The sequence below is a fragment of the Ochotona princeps genome, chromosome 17 (assembly GCF_030435755.1).
Source record: "Ochotona princeps isolate mOchPri1 chromosome 17, mOchPri1.hap1, whole genome shotgun sequence".
In the NCBI taxonomy this organism is placed as follows: domain Eukaryota; kingdom Metazoa; phylum Chordata; class Mammalia; order Lagomorpha; family Ochotonidae; genus Ochotona; species Ochotona princeps.
This window is the reverse complement of record NC_080848.1, coordinates 11603458-11621487: the sequence shown is the minus strand read 5'-3', so window position 1 is coordinate 11621487 and position 18030 is coordinate 11603458. Positions and strand designations below refer to the sequence as shown.

Sequence of the window (18030 nt, the reverse complement as noted above, 5' to 3'; positions counted from 1 at the left end):
AGTGAAGAGGGACTGCTGGGTAAAATTACATAATCCCCGCCCCTGGGGCCGGAACTCTGGACGCCGATCCCAGCCCTCTCCACTAGGGTTCAGTGACAGCGCCCTGAACCGGTGCTCCGGAAGTAAAAGGTGGCCATGCTGTACGGGACCACGTGGTCACAGCCGTGGAGGAAAAATATTGCCGCTATGTCGTTTCCGGTGAATTCTCTTTTCACTTGGGATTTTTTTTTTGGGGGGGCGGCTCTGTGTGTCGCTGCTGTTGCCTTTCGTTTCCACACACACTTTCTAGGCAAGCCATAGGCACTGTTGACCTAGCAGCAGTTTCCTGTCAGTGTTAGGAGACTTCGATAGGCCGTTCTGGAGCTTTACGGTGCGGAGCCGGGCGCCTTCCGGGGACCGCGGTCCGAGGCCCCGCCCTTCGGGCCTCACTCCGTCCACTGCGCATGTCTGGAGTGCGCTTCCCTCTGCTCCCCTCCCCCGTCAGCAACGGGCCGAGAGGCGGCGGCGGCGGCGGCGAAGGGGGCGGAGAGGGAGGAGCGCGGCAGGACCGAGTCCGGCCCGCGCGTACTTCGGTCGGGGGGATTCTCTGAGCGCCGGCGGTAGTACCAGCTGCCGCTGCAGCCGCAGCAGCCAGGTTGGTGCGAGCGGGGTCGGGACGCGCGGCTGCTGGCCCTCGGGGGCAGTGGAGGCCACCGCGGGGCCTAGCGAGGCACCAGGAACCGCGGCCTCGCTTAACAAAAGAGTCGGCGGCTCCTCGGGCGGCGGGCGTGCGGGCGGCCGGGAGGGAGTGGGAGTGCGGGCGGAGGCCCTGGACGGGAGCGTGGGATCTGCAGCTCCCTCCCACGCTCTTCGGCGAGGCCCGGTTGGCGGCTTTCCGGAGGTGGCGCCTGCTGGGAGAGCGGGGAGGAACGTGCGGGGAGCCGGCCTCCCCGCAGCAAGCTGTCAGTCCCCGAGGCGTCCCGGGAGAGGACTGTGAAAGGCAGAGTGGGCGATCGGGAGGCGTTGCTGGTGAGCGTGACCACGGTCACCCACGGGGCTTTGTGGCCTTCTGTGGGATTAGATGTGGAGACTACCTGAGAGTAGATCCAGCAAGCGCACGCGTCCGGTTCCGCACGCATGTCAGGGAAACCCTCGGACGCATCGGGTTGGGGAGGTCGCTGCCTCCCTCTCGCCCTCCTTGGTCCCCTCCTCTTGAAGATTGTCCTTCAGCTTCCTGTGGCTTCTCCGGGTCTTTTTGTAAATAATGTTTTCAGCTCTGTGTTCTTCCCCCCTCCTCCAAATCTACACACACACACACACACATGCACACACACACACTTACTCCCTCAGGAACTCCTGCTAGGTGTTAATTCTCTTCAAACTTTTCAGAGCCACGCCCAGTCCAGGCACAAAGAAAGTGAGCAGTACACAAAGTCGTTTTCAGGCCTTAAGCCGTGGGAAGAAAAATCTTGTGGCACCTCCAAGGAATGTTAGGCAGTCCTAATTCGTAGTTCCTGCCAGGACGATTTCCGTCAGCGCCTGCTGTGTCCTAGGTGTTCCACGTGCCCCGAGGAGATGCATTTTGGCGCCAGGTCCTTAGGTGAGGGGTGCAGTGGGACAGCTGGCTGGATGAGCGGGCTGATTTTATAAGCCGCTGGCCTGCAGGGAGGTAAGGAGGGGGGTGAGGCCTGGATGTCCGTGGGGGACCGGGCTGGCTTGGTAGAGAGAGGAGAGCAGGAGGAGAGGGTGACTGGACAGGCCCACCTTAGAGGCTCAGGGAGGGTGTGGCCTTAACCCCACCAGAGACTAAAGCCTTCTTAGAATTTTGAGCGGCGAGTGATAAGGTCTGGCTTACAGTGTAATAGTTTTAGCAGAGTGCTAGAGTTCTTTAAGTTTGTATTTTATCACATTGATAGTTATAGCACCAACTCTGTTTGTTTAAGATAACAGGGGATAGATATGCGTCTAAAAATGACCGTAACTCAGCAATTACTTATATTTGGCCATAAAAGAGTGTGATGTGATTCCTGAGTTTTAATGCAGGTTATTAAAGCACTGACAGAAAGCATATCATTTTTTTTCAAGAATAATTTTTTTTAAAGATTTTTTTATTGAAAAATCAGAGTTACAGAGACAGATCTTCCGTCTGCTGTTTCATTCCCCTAGGGGCCGCAGCGGCCGAAGCTGAGCCTATCCGAAGCCAGAAGCCAGGTGCTTCTTCCATGTCTCCCATCTGGGTGCAGGGTCTCAAGGCCTTGGGTGTCCTCTGCTGCTCGCCCAGGCCACAAGCAGGGAGCTGGATGGGAAGCAGAGCAGCTGGGGCATGAACCGGTGCCCATATGGGATCCTGGTGGTTGCAAAGCAAGGATTTAGCCACTAGACTATTGCGCCAGACCCAAGAATAATTTTTTTGTTTTGTTTAAAGGTTTCTTTATTTTTCTGTGAAAGGCAGATTTACAGAGAGGAAGAGAGCAGAGACAATCTTCCATCCACTGGTTCACTACCCAAATGGCCACAGTGGCTGGAACTGAGACGTCCTCTACTGGTTTCCCAGGCCGTGAGCTGGGAGCTGGAACTGAAGTGGAAAAGCTAGGACTCCAAGTGGCACCCCTGGGGAATGCTGGCGCTGAAGGCAGAGGTTTACCCTGCCTCCACCAAGGCAGTAATGTTTTCATTATTAGGTAGAGCAGTTGGTAGTCAGCTGTCATTGTCTTCTCCCAGGTCCACAGATGCAAGTAGTGGTATGGCTTGTAAGATAATGGGTTGTTTTTAGTCTGCTGGTGTTCTTTTTCTTCTTTTGGTAATTAAGGAGACAGAGAAGCAAGCGCTCATCTGCTGGTTCACTCTGCAATGCCTACAAAAGCCAGGTAGGGCTGGACTGGACGAAAGTCAGACAGTGTGAACCCAATTCAGGTCTCTGCTGTCGGGGGGCAGGAACCCAGTCACTGCTGCCTCTCAGGGTCTCTGTTAGCAGGAAGCCCAAGCCAGGAACTAAAGCCAAACATGAGTGCAGGTGTGCCTACCAGGGAGGTAGGCTGCTTAGCCAGGGGCGGGACGCCCACTGGGCACATCTGCTCTTAGCTTGCATGTTCCCATGCTTCATCTGGGTTTGAACTCTTGTAAGGGGTTAACCCTGGGGCCTGTGCTGTGGTGTAACAAAAAGCTGCTGCCTGTGGTGCACACATCTCATATGGGCGCCATTCGGATCCAGCTCTTTGTTAATGTGCCTGGCAGAGCTGTGGAAGATGGCTCAAGTGCTTAGGCCTCTGTTGCTATGTCGGCCTGCAAGAGCCAAGCCAGGCTGGCCCAGCGGCGGCCGTTTGCAGGCATTGGAGAGTGAACCAGTGGACATAAGACCTTTCTGTCTCTCTAGCCCTCACCAACTGCCTTTGAAGTAAATAAGCAAGAATTTTTTTTAAATTAAAAATGAAGCTTACCCTCACTTGTGAAGCTGTAGTAGTCTGTTGCATGGTCAGTGCTTGTGGCACGTCAGAGTGAGATCCTTGAGCTGAAAGAGCTGCAGAAGGAGCTAGTTCCTGCAGAAGTACTGCTACGTGTAACTGTAGGAAGCATTCCATCCCTACCCTGGGCCGAGCTTTGTTAAGTGGGTTGTTGCGCGGAAACAGTTTCCTCCTCTCCTGTTTTAGTTAGGGAGATAATCTCACCATTTTACAGATGAGGTTCAGGAAAGCCAAAGTTTACTTGGAGCTCAAGTTAAGTTAGTGGCAAAACTAGTTTTGAGCATAGCTAGTCTGTACTGCTTCATTCTTCCGTTAGGCATTTGAGTGCCAAAGCTGCACCAAGCAGGGTTTGATGCCATCTCGAATTTTTCTGCTCAGCCAAATTCTGCATCTCCTTGAGTCTCCTTTACATTGAACAAACATGACTAATAAGTACTTACTCGGGAAAACATGCTGTAAGAGTTTTAAAAACAAATAAAAAACAAACATTGGACAGTTTTCTCAAAGCCCTGGAGCTGGAGGAATCACGCAGGAGCAGAAGTGCTGGACCCGGCACTGTAGCCTAGCAGCTAAAGTCCTCACCATGCACACGCCGGGGTCCAGTATATGCGCCAGTTCTAATCCTGGCAGCCCCACTTCCCATCCAGCTCCCTGCTTGTGGCCTGGGAAAGCAGTCGAAGACGGCCCAAAGCCTTGGGACCCTGCACCCGCGTGGGAGGCTTGCAAGAGGCTCCTGGCTCTGAATGGGTGTATTTCTGGCCATTGCAGCCACTTGAGGAGTGAATCAGTAGACAGAAGATCTTTCTGTGTCTCCCCTCCTCTCTGTATATCTAACTTTCCAATAAAAATAAATCTTAAAAAAACGAGAAATGCTGAAGCATCCAGTGTTTTAAGGCCAGAAGGCAGGCTTGAGGCAGGTTGATACTACTTGTCTGGGTAAATCCTGCTCCTGTCATTGTTGTATTCAGGGTAGGCTTTGCCAAACGGGACTTCAGCAGCTGCAGTGAGGGAGGCCATGAGAGCATCCATGGAGCAGGCAGAATATTCACTAGAGGACCTGGTTTTCTTGGGAGATTGGGTGCCTGCAGGAAATGCCTGGGGAACACAAAGGGTGGAACTGTTGATGGCAGGGTGCAGAGTCTCATTCCAGCCCACCTGAGTTACAGTGCAGGGCCACCAGATGGAAGAGAGGGACAGAACCAGAAGTGGGGGCCCAGGTTCTGGTAAAAGAGGGTTTTTCCTGAACATCTGCCTGTCTTCTCTCTTTGCTGTGACACAGTGTATTATTGAAGTTTCTCTTAGAGACAGAGAGCGCTGCCACTGGTTCACTTTGCAGATGCCCTGCAACAGGCCAGGCTGGCTGGGCCACAGCTGGGACGCAGGGACACTAGAGCGTGCGTGTGGGTGCCAGGGCCTGGGGCACCCTTGCTTCCTCAGATCTGTGGTAGCAGGCAGCTGGAGTCAGGAGCTGAACCTGGCATCAGGTATGCCCCATTGCAGTTGCCAGGCTGGACTACTACTGTGCTGAAGGAAGTGGAGATTGATTTCTTATTTTATTGTCTTTCACACTCTTATTTGTTTTATACTTTACTATATAGTATCACATCTTGTAGATTATGGAAGCTTTGCTGCCTATAATGCTGCCTCTGGAAGGTATATCACCACTGTTTTTCCAGTAAATCAGGCACCTTTTTTTATGATTCATTTTTAACTTTTTTTTTTTTTTAATTGGAAAAGCAGATATACAGAGAGAGAGATGTTCTATCCGCTGGTTCATTCCCCAAGTTGCTGCAATGGCCACTGAGCCGATTTGAAGCCAGGAGTCTCTTGTGAGTCTCCCACGCGGGTGCAGGGTCCCAAGGCTTTGGGCTGTCCTCGACTACTTTCCCAGGCCACAAGCAGGGAGCTGGATGGGAAGTGGGACTGCCGGGACACGAGCTGGTGCCCATATGGGATCCCGGGGCCATGCAGTGTGAGGACGTCAGCCACTACCTACTACACCAGGCCCTCAAATTAGATTTTTTAAAAAAATTATTTCCAAGGCAGAGAGATCTTTGCTTGCTGGTTCACTCCCTTAATGTCACAGTGGCTGGGGCTGGGCCTGGCCAGGGCCAGTGTCTACAACTTAACCGGAGTCTCCAGATGCATGGCAGGGACCCAAGTCCCAAGTCATTACCTGCTTCTCAGGGTGTGCGTAAGCAGGAAGCTAGGATTTAAAAGGAATCTTTTAAAAGAAAAAAAATGCTGGACTTTCACAGATATATTTGTATTTTAGAGTAGGCCTAGTCACTTTCAGCTTCCTCACAAATTGTACGACAGTCTAAAAATAGATGTCCAAATGCCATTCTAAATCCTTAGGGTCTTTTTTCTGTGAGGATTTTTAAGTTTTTGTTGGAAAGTCAGATTTACAGAGAGAAGGAGACAGAAAGATTTTCCATCTGCCTGTTCACTCATCAAGTGGCCACAGTGGCGGAGAGGAACTGTTCCGAAGCCAGGAGCCAGGAGCTTCTTCCATGTCTCCCCTGCGGGTGCAGAGTCCCAAGGCTTTGGGCCATCCTCGACTGCTTTCCCAGGCCACAAGCAGGGAGCTGGATGGGAAGTGGGGGCAGTAGGAATAGAACCAGCGTCCATATGGGATCCTGGTGGTTGCAAGGTGAGGACTTTAACCTAGGCTAATGCACCAGGCGCCAAATCTTTAGCTTTCAATTTATTTATTATTTTTAAAGATGTATTTATTTATTTTATTTAAAGGTTTATTTTATTTTTATTACAAAGTCAGATATACTGAGAGGAGGAGAGACAGAGAGGAAGTGGAGCTGCCGGGACTAGAACCAGCAGCCACATGGGATCAAGGCGAGGACCTTAGCCACCAGGCCACGCCGCCGAGCCCAAGATATATTTATTTTTGTTGGAAAAGCAGATATGCAAAGAGGAGAGACAGAGAAGAAAATCTTCCGTCCGATGGTTTATTCCCCAAGCGGCCGCAACGGCCAGAGCTGAGCCTATCCAAAGCCCGGAGCCTCCTCCAGGTCTCCCACGCAGGTACAGAGTCCCAAGGCTTTTGGGCCGTCCTCGACTGCTTTCCCATGTCACAGGCAGGGAGCTGGATGGGAATTGGGGCTGCCAGAATTAGAACCAGTGCCCATATAGGATTCTGGTGCGTTCAAGGTGAGGACTTTAGCTGCTAAGCTATTAGGCGGGGCCCTAGTTTTCAATTGATAAAATATATGTGAAAATGTTACCTTTTTTTCAAGGTTTATTTTTATTTGAAAGGTAGATTTTCAAAGAGAAAGGGAGAGACAGAAATGTTTCATTTACAAGTTTACTCCTCAAATTGCTACATTGGCCAAAGCTGAGCTGATCCCATCCTGGGAGCCAGGAGCTTCTTGCAGTTCTCCCACATGGGTGCAGGGTCCCAAGGACTTGGAGCACCTTCCACTGTTCTCCCAGACTATAAACAGAGAGCTGGGCCGGAGGGGGAGCAGCTGGGGCAGGCACCAGATTGCATATGGGCTGCAGGCATCGCTGTAGTGCCCTCTGTCAGCCGTTTGTATGTGTACAGCTTGGTGGTGTTGGGACTACATTGTTTTCCTGCCATCACCACCGGTCAGCCTTTGAACTCTTGTTTGTTTTTTCTTTAAAGATTTATTTTATTTTTACTTGAAAGGTAAAGTTACAGGAAAAAGAGACACAAAGAAAGATCTTGCATCCTTTGGTTCACCACCCAAATGGCTGTAATGCCGGAGCCAAAACAAGCTGAACCAAAGCCAGGAGCCCGGAGCCCCCAGGTCTCCCGTGACGATGCCAGCACACAAGGCTTTGGGCCGTCCTGCACTGTTCCCCCCACTACAGGCAGGGAGGTGGATGGGAGCGGAGCAGCAGGACTTGAGCTGGTACTCGTGTGGGATGCTGGTGCTGAAGGCAGAAGGTTAGCCTGTTTTGCCATGGCTCTGATCCTGAGCTCCCACCCCAACCCCCCCCTTTTTTTTTTAATTTTTCAAGTTTTAATTTAGGTAATTCAGTGTAACATGGATTTTAGGTCTTGTTGAAAACAGCCACGAACGTGGACTGCACATGGTCCTATCTTGTTAACTTTATCATCTCTGCCTGGAGTTTTAAAATTCCATCCTTAACTGGAACTAGGTTAGCTCCAATAGTTGATTCACTCCTTTGCTATTTCCCGGTCTCATCTTCCCAAAGGTTCACATCTGGTAAAATGGAGGACTTGGAAACAAGTGCAGGGTTTTTGTTTTGTTAGATTTATACTATGTAGGCCCTTCTTTTTCTTTATCAGATCCAAAGAGATAGTTGTCATCCTCATTTTTATATCTGCAGCTCCATTTCCTGTGACATCTTGTACATTAGCAGATCTGTATTTGCCCAAAACTTACTTTCTTTTTTTTTAGGATTCATTTGTTGTTGTTTTAGATTTATATATTTTTATTGCATAGGCACATATACAGAAAGGAGCAGAGACAGAGAGTAAGATCTGTCTACTGATTTATTCCCCAAACAGCCGCAAGTGGCTGGAGCTGAGCCAATCTGAAGCCAGGAGCCAGGAGCTCTACACGGGTGCAGGGTCCCAAAGCTTTGGGCTGTCCTCAACTGCTTTCCCAGTCCAGAAGCAGGGATCTGGATGGGAAGTGGGGCATCTGGGATTAGAATCGGCACCCATATGGGATCCTGGCGTGTTTGAGGCGAGGACTTCAGCTGCTAGGCCACTGCGCAGGACCCAGTTCATTTGTTTTTATCGGAATTGCAGAGTTACAGAGTAAAAGAGAAATGGAAGGATCTCTTCATCTGCTGGTTCACTCCCCAAATGGCTGCTACAGCCAAAGCTGGGCCAGTCCTAAGCCAGGAGTCAAGGCTTCTTCCGGGTTTCCCACATGATGCAGGGTCCCAAGTCTGGGCTATCCTGTACTGCTTTACCAGACCGCAAGCAGGGAGCTGGATGGGAAGTGGAGTAGCTGGGACATGAAATTGCATCCATTTAGGATCCCGGTGTTTGAGGGGGAGGATTAGCCAGTCAAGACATTGTGCTGGCTTCAATCCAAAACTTGTTTTCAGTTGCAAAGAAATTTTATTTGCAGTGTGACCTAGAAAAATGTGGAAAGAAGGGGCAAAGGGAAAGTCCTCCTGGAGAGGGCTGGGAGATGGAGTGCTTTCTGAAAGGAAGGAGGGAGAGACAGCCCCAAAACTTGGCTTTCTGCTGTCTGGCTGGTTTTTTCCTGCACATAAGACTTGATGTGTATTATGCCGGTGTAGTGTGTGACACAGTCGGCTGGCGGAGGCCTGGAGACTGCTTGCTGTGGCACATGCTCCTTGGTTTGGCTCTTGTCCTCCAGATTGTGATTGAGTGCTGTGGCACCAGTGGGGCTTTGTGGGCTGTGCCTGGGAGCTGGGGCATGGAGGAGTGCCCGTAGTGAGGTCTGAGGGCAGGAGGTCACAGAACTCCAGCTTGAGGCTCAGTAAACAGAACCCTTTCTTCTCTCCCCGGCCCTTGCACTCTGTCCCCAAGTGTGACTACTCTAAGTACCTCCTGTGGTAGACTCTGGAGTACTTGTCCTCTAACCGGCTCACTTAGCACGGGGTCCTCGGCATTCTCATCTGTATTGTGATGTGTAGCAGGCTGTCATTCCTTTCTGAAGGCCAAGTGTAGGGTGTTCTGCTTGAACCCCATATTGTTTATCCATTTTTACAAGTATGATACAGTTTTCCACATCTGAAACATTACGTATTTCTACCAGCAGTGTATGTTGATTCTGGTTTCTACGCACCTGCCAGTACTTATTTTCTGATGTGTGTGCGCCTGCCATCTTAATGAATGTAAGGGTGACATCATTGTGTCTGTGATTGGTATTTCCCTAATGATTAATTTCATTCAGCCTTCTGAATTATCTTTGAAGAAATCTCAAATAGTTTGCCTGTTTTAAAAATTGTGCTGTTTCTTTTTTTTATTTGTTGTCATGTTGAGTGTGTGTGTGTGTGTGTCTAGTGGAGCTTCCCCTGGTGAAGGAAGCCACATGGTAAATGCTTGCTCTGAAACCAGTTGGTGTATTCCTCTTCTCTGGCATTGGTTTGAGAAGTGTTTTTTGAGACAGAGGTGAGTTTGCTGGGGTGGTGGGAAAGATGGTGTGACTGATAGTGGGAGCTTCTTTTCTCCTATGAGTTCTAATACTGACATACCATAAGGTCTGACTTGCCCCTCTTTGGCCATCTGTCCTCTCTGCTAGCTTATCTACGTGGCACAAATGCAGACTCCTTATATCCTGCCAAACCTACAGCTCTACCCTAGATCAGTTTCCCTCGAATTTCAGAGTCTACCTGGCATCTCTCCTTAGTTCTGCTATAAACACTGAGCTCATCTCACCTTGAACCTACTTTTTTAAGTCTGGTCCTTATTTCAGGTTTCCATCTTTGTTAATGGTATCAATCTTTTTTTTTTTTTCTTAAGATTTATTTATTTTTATTACAAAGTCAGATATACAGAGAGGAGGAGAGACAGAGAGGTAGATCTTCTGTCCGATGATTCACTCCCTAAGTGAGCCGCAAGGGCCGGAGCTGCGCCGAACCGAAGCTGGGAACCCGGAACTTCTTCCGGGTCTCCCACGCAGGTGCAGGGTCTCAAAGCTTTGGGCTTTCCTCGACTGCTTTCCCAGGCCACAAGCAGAGAGCTGGATGGCAAGCGGAGCTGCGGGATTAGAACCAGCGCCCATATGGGCGAGGTTTTTAGCCGCTAGGCCACGCCACCAGGCCCAGTGGCACCAATCTTAATCTGGTTTTTGAAGCCAGAAACTTTCAGTTATTCTGGACTCTTCTTTTCCATCAATTTTCAGGACATACAACCCTGTTGATTATTACAGATACCTAACACACATCAAGCCTCACTCCCTTCTTGTTCACAGACACATTTTTAGTTTACAACCGTATCATCATGTTTGTAGGTCTGTGATTACTGAGTTTTCAGTGCCTTTGACTTTCCTTGTTTATCCAGTTTAGAATGGTGATACTATTCTAGATTGTCCTCTTTTTGCTTAAGTTAATTATTTTCTGGGTGTTAAAATAGAGTTTTGGGCCCGGCAGCGTGGCCTAGCAGCTGAAGTCCTCGCCTTGAAAGCCCCGGGATCCCATATGGGCGCCGGTTCTAATCCCGCAGCTCCACTTCCCATCCAGCTCCCTGCTTGTGGCCTGGGAAAGCAGTCGAGGACGGCCCAATGCATTGGGACACTGCACCCGCGTGGGAGACCCGGAAGAGGTTCTAGGCTCCCGGCTTTGGATCGGCGTGCATCGGCCCGTTGCGGCTCACTTGGGGAGTGAATCATCGGACAGAAGATCTTCCTCTCTGTCTCTCCTCCTCTGTGTATATCTGACTGTAATAAAATGAATAAATCTTTAAAAAAAATAGAGTTTTATATGGTATGTTAGCATAGAAAACTAAGCAGTTAATCTTGCCCTAGTCTGTCCTTCTGAACATGCGCCTTCTAGCTTTCCAAATGTCCAGCTGGACTCTGGCCACACTGAACTGTCCTCTGCATTAATAAAGATGGTTCTGTCAGTCTGGATTACTTTCCAGCACATCTCCTGGGTCTGATACTTCTTCAGGTTTCGAAGCTTAATATCAGTGACATCTTTAGGGAAACTGCCTTCAACTCCACCCATGGTCATGGACCACCAAGGGAAAAAAATACTGTGTGGTGTATGTTAGAAAAAAATCATATCTTGTTAAGATTTATTTATTTGAAACAGTGACAGTTTGTTTTGACTGCTGGTTCATTCCCCACATGGCCACAGTGGCCAGGTGTGGACCAGCTGAAGCCGGGAACTCTTCCCCGGGCTGTCTGCTCCTGCCAGGCCAGGCACATTAGCAGGAGGCTGAATCAGGCAGAGCAGCTGGGACTGAACAGGCACACCGATGAGTGTTGTAGGTATAAGCTTAACCCACTCTGCCATAATCCTGGCCCATGTGGTTCGTTTTTTGTTTTAAGAGACAACATACAGAACTCCCCTTTGCTGGTTTGCTCCCCGGATGCTTGCCGTGCCTGGGACCAAATCTGGGGTCTGGCTCCAGGAACTGAAAACAGTCCCGATCCACCCAAGGTCCTGGAGCCATCAGAGCTGCCACCCAAGGTCTGTGTTAGCAGGTAGCTGCAGTCGGGAGCTGGAACCATGTGGAAACCTAGGTGTTCCAGCGTGGAGCATTTTAAACTCATTTGTTAACTGGTAGGTTAAGTGCCCTCCCACATCATGTTTTTAGCTGCTTAAAGCTACCTTGCCACCTGCTTAAGAACAGATACTGTGTATTTGGTGCATAAAATGCCCAACACTTAACATACTGCTTGCAGACTTTTCGAATCTGTTGGGCCCAACAGTGTGACCTTAGCCACTGCCTGCTACACTGGCACCGCATGTGGGCACCAATCCAGCACCTGGTTGCTCCACTTTTGACCCACCTCCCTGCTAATGTATCTGGGAAAGCTGCAGAAGACGACTCAAGTGCGTGGGCTCCTTCACCCCTGTGGGAGGCCAGGAGCAGGTCTGGGCCCTTGGCTTCGGCCTGATACAGCCCTGCCCTCTGTGGCTGTTTGAGGAGTCAACAAACTATTACAAGTTCTCCTGCTAGGAGGTTATTTATGTTATTAAAATCCACAACAAAAATCTCTTTCCACCATTCTTCCTTTGCTTGCTTGCCTTCTGACTTCTTTTTTTTTTTTTTTTAAGAATTATTTTATTTTATTGGAAAGTCAGATATACAGAGAGGAGGAGAGACAGAGAGGAAGATCTTCCTTCTCTTGATTCACTCCCCAAGTGGCTGCAATGGCTAGGGCTGACCCAATCCGAAGCCAGGAACTTGGAGCTTGTTCCAGGTCTCCCACGCCTGTGCAGGGTCCCAAGACTTGGACCATCCTCGATTGGTTTCCCAGGCCAGAAGCAGGGAGCTGGATGGCAAGTGGGGCCACTGAAGCACGAACCAGCATCCACATGGGATCCCAGTGCATTCAAGGCGAGGACTTTAGCTGCTAAGCTACCGCACCAGGCCATGCTGTAGAAATTTTATTGTCTGTCTGTAAGCTAACTTGAGGTAGGGTGTCAGTGAATTGTAGTTCCTTCCTGGATAAGCGTTCTGCTGGGCAAGATGCTCCATAAACATGGCTGGTAGGTGCACATGCGAGACAAATAACTGACCGCTAGCTACAGATGGCTGGTCTTCTAAGTTTCACGTCTTTGATCCGTTAAGATGCTGTTCCCAGATGGTAAACTTCTTTGAGGACACTCTTGCTAATGACATCTCTATCTTTATTATAGCAAGCATCGTATTTAAGATTTTGGGTTGTTTTTGGGTTTAGCTGTCTCCCTATCCCTGGTGTAAGCTGTTAATTTTGGTGAGAAAGGTTAGCATATTAAATCTTTGAGTGTGCCTGAAAGAAATAATTGGGATATGTCTCATTTTCAAAAATGCTTGCTTTATGAGTATTTTTGAAATCTGAATATATTTATTAGAAGTCAAATCCTTTTGAAGGGGTTGATACTAAATACTAAATTCCTGTTTAAATTGAGGTGGCTTAAAGTGAGAAGTTGAAGTTTAGAATTACAGCGTAGATAGTAATGAAAAGAGAGAATCAGTGAGATGGCTTATAAAATTAATTGCATTTGTGTCCAGTAGAACAGCCTGACATCATGAACTGGAATAAAGGTGGCCCTGGCACGAAGCGGGGATTTGGCTTCGGAGGTTTTGCCATCAGTGCTGGGAAGAAGGAGGAACCCAAACTCCCGCAGCAGTCCCACAGTGCCTTCGGGGCAACCAGCTCTTCCTCGGGCTTTGGAAAGTCGGCTGCGCCCCAGCTCCCTTCTTTCTACAAAATTGGATCTAGACGGGCCAACTTTGATGAGGAAAATGCGTAAGTGATAATCCCTACAAATTTAGCAAATGTTGCTTTGAGTTACTCATTCTGTTGGCAGGAATTACATTTTTGCAAATAACTATGACTTCTGAATTGGTTATCTCGCTGATGATAAATTATTAACTTTACTCACTTGTGAGGAGTGTACTGCTTGACAATGTTTACTTTTTGCATTTACCAAGTCTGTGAATCCTGCTGTGTTCCTGGACAATGTTCCAGTGAGAGGTTACCCAACAGATGCATAGTTAGTTGTAGGACTTGAGGCCGTTGAAATTACTAAATATGAATCGAGTTTTACTTACATTTAATTCATACAGTTTTCTGGTTTATTGATGCTGTGTAAATTGTTGTGTGAGCAACAGTTGTCAAGAACTATTAGGAAAGTTTACCTTGATATGTAAGTCATCAAAAAGCTATTATAGGGCCCGGCGGCGTGACCCAGCGGCTGAGGTCCTCATCATGGACGCGCCGGGATCCCATATGAGTGCAGGTTCTGGTCCCGGCAGCTCCACTTCCCATCCAGCTCCCTGTTTGTGGCTTGGGAAAGCAGTCGAGGACGGCCCAAAGCTTTGAGACCCTGCACCCATGTGGGAGACCTGGAGGAGGTTCCGGGTTCCTGGCTCCCAGCTTCGGATTGGCACAGCACTTGCTGTTGTGGCTCACTTGGGGAGTAGATCATCGGACGGAGGATCTTCCTCTCTGTCTCTCCTCCTCTCTGTATATCTGACTTTGTAATAAAAAATAAATAAATCTTTAAAGAAAAAAGCTATTATATTGCAACATTTTTGATTGATTTATTTTTTTATTGGAAAGTCAGATTTGTAGAGAGTAGCAGAGATAAAGATCTTCCATCCGCTCGTTCACTCCCCAAGTGGCTGCAATGGCTGGAGTTGAGCTGATCTGAAGACAGGAGCTGGGAGCCTCTTCGGGTCTCCCACGCGGGTGCAGGGTCCCAAGGCTTTGGGCCGCCTTCAACTGCTTTCCCAGGCCACAAGCAGGGAGCTGGATGGGAAGTGGAGCTGCCAGCATATTAACTGGTGCCCACATGAGATCATGGCTTATGTAAGGTGAGGACTTTAGCCATTAATTTTTTTTTTAATTGAAAAGTCAGATATACAGAGAGGAAGTTTTTTTTTTTTTTTAAGATTTATTTATTTTCATTACAAAGTCGGATATACAGAGAGGAGGAGGAGAGACAGAGAGGTAGATCTTCTGTCCGATGATTCACTCCCCAAGTGAGCTGCAATGGCTGGTTCTGTGCCGATCTGAAGCCGGGAACCAGGAACTTCTTCCAGGTCTCCTACACGGGTGCATGGTCCCAAAGCATTGGGCCGTCCTCGACTGCTTTCCCAGGCCACAAGCAGGGAGCTGGATGGGAAGTAGAGTTGCCGGGATTAGAACCGGCGCCCATATGGGATCCCGGGGCTTTCAAGGCGAGGACTTCAGCTGCTAGGCCACGCTGCCGGGCCCGAGAGAGGAAGATCTTACATCCATTGATTCATTTCCCAAGTGGTTGCAACGCCTGGAGCTGTGCTGATCCGAAGCCAAGAGCTCGGAGCTTCTTCTGGGTCTCCCACACGAGTGCAGGGTCCCAAGACTTTGGGCTGTCCTCAACTGCTTTCCCAGGCCACAAGCAGGGAGCTGAATGGGAAGTAGGGCATCTGGGATACGAATTGGTGCCCATATGGGATCCTGGCGTATGCAAGGTGGGGACTTTAGCTGCTAGGTTACCCTACTGGGCCCCCATATTATAACTTGTTAAGCGATAGACAAATCGCCTCAGATTTTTTTTCACCTGTATTTAGTTCTCAGTTGTCATTTTTTTAAAAATTAATAAATTTGAATGAGAAGATTGAGTCCTTTCCTGGTTCTCCTATCTAATGCCTTCAAAGGCTGACCCTGGGCCACAGCCAGGACTAGAGCCAGGAGCTGGGTAGGGAACCTGGGTTCTCCAGTCGGGACATAGGTGTATTAATTGATAGGTTAAACATCTGCCCCTCAGTGAACTCTGTGGAGTACCTTCATGTGCGCATGAGTGTCTATTTTTCCTATGGGAAATAGGAGCCTGTGTGTGTATACACAGATTTGTACTCACACCACATTATGTATACTGCATTGATATGTACATTTATTTTATGTAGTTATATATGCATAACATTCTAAAAGAATGTGTGCAGAAGTATGCATACTATGTAGTCATCTTTCATATTGAGAATTGATTCTAGAGCCCTTTGCAAAGAATGCAATTTACAGATGCTCAGGTCCTTTCTATTAAGTGGCATAGTATTTTGATAGTTTTTCCAGATACTTTAAATCACTTCAGGATTATCTATAATATCTAGTACAATACAGCTGTTATGCTGTGTCGCTTAGAGGAGAACGAGGTTCGAGAAAAAGCCCCCGTACGCGTGCACGGGCACGTGCTCCTCGCCGTCTGCGTGCTCTCACCGCCGTTGGTTGAATCCACAGTGTGCAACCTTCGTGCCTGCACGCGTTACGTCAGCTTATCTCTGAAGCCTAACAGTTGTTAGAACTTTGCAGATAATTCTGTGTAGGTTTCACCTGTTTTAAGTTTTAAAGCTGCAGTTATTAAACAGTATCTTAAGGCAAGATTTCTAAAAAATGTTTTGTTGAAAAAAAATGTTTTTATTAAGAGCTGTGTTGACATCCTTCTCCCGGATGTTTGTTGGAAGGAAAGTAATGTTTTATCTAAGCACTGAGGTTGTCCTTCCAAAGTATGAATTCTAGAAGTTCTCTTTGATCCTCAGAAAATAACCTTCAACTTCTGAAGAAACATCCATATGGATATTCCTGGAAGATTGTTTTTTAGGTTTAAAAAAGCCAGATTTTTAGTATTTGACACAAATATATCTCATTTTTCCCATAGCACTTATTCTTTAAGTAAATATTGCTATATTCATTTAATAAATAATTAGGTATTTGGCTTAGTCAAAACCATGGAAGATTTCTAATTTGACAAGGAAGAATAAAATATAGATTAAAATTTTATGTTAAATGAAGGATCACTGACTCTGACATTTATTTCATAAATCTGCCTTTTCAATTTTAGGTATTTTGAAGATGAGGAAGAAGACTCCAGCAATGTTGACTTACCTTACATTCCTGCTGAAAACTCCCCGACCCGCCAGCAGTTCCGTTCCAAGCCGATGGATTCCGACAGTGATGATGACCCACTGGAGGCGTTCATGGCTGAAGTGGAGGCATGTGGCAACTCTGGTTCCTTAAAAGATCAAGTTAACCTTGTTCAGCATTCCTTTTAGTTAGAAAATTCTGTTCCTCTGCTCTTTGAGTCCCTAAGTGCCTGCAGTAACCCAGCTGAAGGTTGGAACTGGAAACTGAGTGCAGATCTGTGTGAGTGACAGGTGCCAAGTTACTTGCTGTCTTCTAAGGTCGGCATTGATTCGCAGCTGGAGTCAGGAGTTGGAACTAGGAATCCAACCCAACCCTCCTGGTCGTGGAGAACAGTGGCATTGTAGCCATTAGGCAAAATGTTCCTTCATCTCTTTTTAAAGGTTTATTTATTTTGAACAGTGACTATTGTTTATGAAATAACTTCCGCATTCGTTAGGAATCCTGAGAGCTTTTAGTAGCAGGCCAACCTGCATTTATGTTCCAAAACAGACTATTGATCTTCTAAGAGATATTTTTAGGGATGAACACAATGGGTCAGTAGGCCAGTCCTCCACCTCCAAGTGTTGGCATTCCATATGGATGCTGATTCGTGTTCAGGCTCCTCCACTTCTTATCTAGCTTCCTGCCTGTGGCCTGGGAGTGCAGTAGAGAATAGCCCAAATCCATGGGATCCTGCACCAGGGGATCCAAGAGAAGCTCCTGACTCCTAGCCTTGAATCAGCTCAGCTGTGGCTTTTGTGACCATTTGGAGAGTGAACCAGCAGATGGGAGACCTTTTTGTCTCTCCTCCTGGTAAATCTGCCTTTTCAACTAAAATAAATCTTTAAGAAAGAAAGAAATTGGGCCCAGCACGGTGGCCTAGCGGCTAAAGTTCTCGCCTTGAACACGCTAGCATCCCATACAGGCACCCGTTCTATCCCAGCAGTCCCAATTCCCATCAGGCTATAGCAGGGAGCTGGATCAAAAATGGAGCAGACAGGATTCGAGCCAGCACTGCAGGACAAGGGTCAGTCTGAAAGCCAGTGTACTTGCCCCGTATAATACCTTTTCTTAAGACAAAGGATTCTTTTCTTTTGGGGGTGCAGATCATCTGATGTGATTGAACATCTGACCATGCTATGGCATATGTGGTGACATGTTTTAAAGATGAAAGCTTGTGAGGAAAACCTGTATTGCTTTTGTAGTAAAAAGCAGGTGTGCAAGTTATATAGAAATGGCTGTTTCTATTGGAAAAAAATTGCCAAGCTGTATCAAAATGCAGGTGTCAGATCACAAGGCTAGAGCTACAGTTGCACTAGTTTGAATCTAAAATAGTTTTTTAACTTCTTTAAATGTTTTTAGTTGACGTGATTCTGCATGGCCTTTTGTTTTGTTAGGATCAGGCAGCTAGAGACATGAAGAGACTTGAAGATAAAGACAAGGAAAGAAAAAACGTAAAGTAAGTTGTTTTCTTTTCCCTCACAGATGTTACATGAAAACTGCTAAAGAATTACAGTGTGTGTTCTTACTGTTCATAGAGAAAACAAATTAAAATGTAC

General features: G+C 47.7%; 1 protein-coding gene across 3 annotated transcripts in view; it reads left to right on the top strand.

Moving 5' to 3' along the window:
* Positions 1 to 107: 107 nt before the first annotated feature.
* DDX42 (DEAD-box helicase 42) overlaps positions 108 to 18030 on the top strand; it is a 34821-nt gene continuing 16898 nt past the window's right edge. The window contains exons 1-4 of one of the 3 annotated variants that reach the window (XM_058675299.1): positions 108 to 129; positions 13099 to 13336; positions 16410 to 16560; positions 17869 to 17930. In XM_058675299.1, the coding sequence (XP_058531282.1) occupies positions 13116 to 13336; positions 16410 to 16560; positions 17869 to 17930 (434 nt within the window). In that variant the 5' untranslated portion in view covers positions 108 to 129; positions 13099 to 13115. Of the gene's footprint in view, positions 130 to 436; positions 635 to 11544; positions 11568 to 13098; positions 13337 to 16409; positions 16561 to 17868; positions 17931 to 18030 lie in introns of those variants that run through there. The other 2 variants (XM_058675297.1, XM_058675298.1) reach the window with 2 other exon arrangements.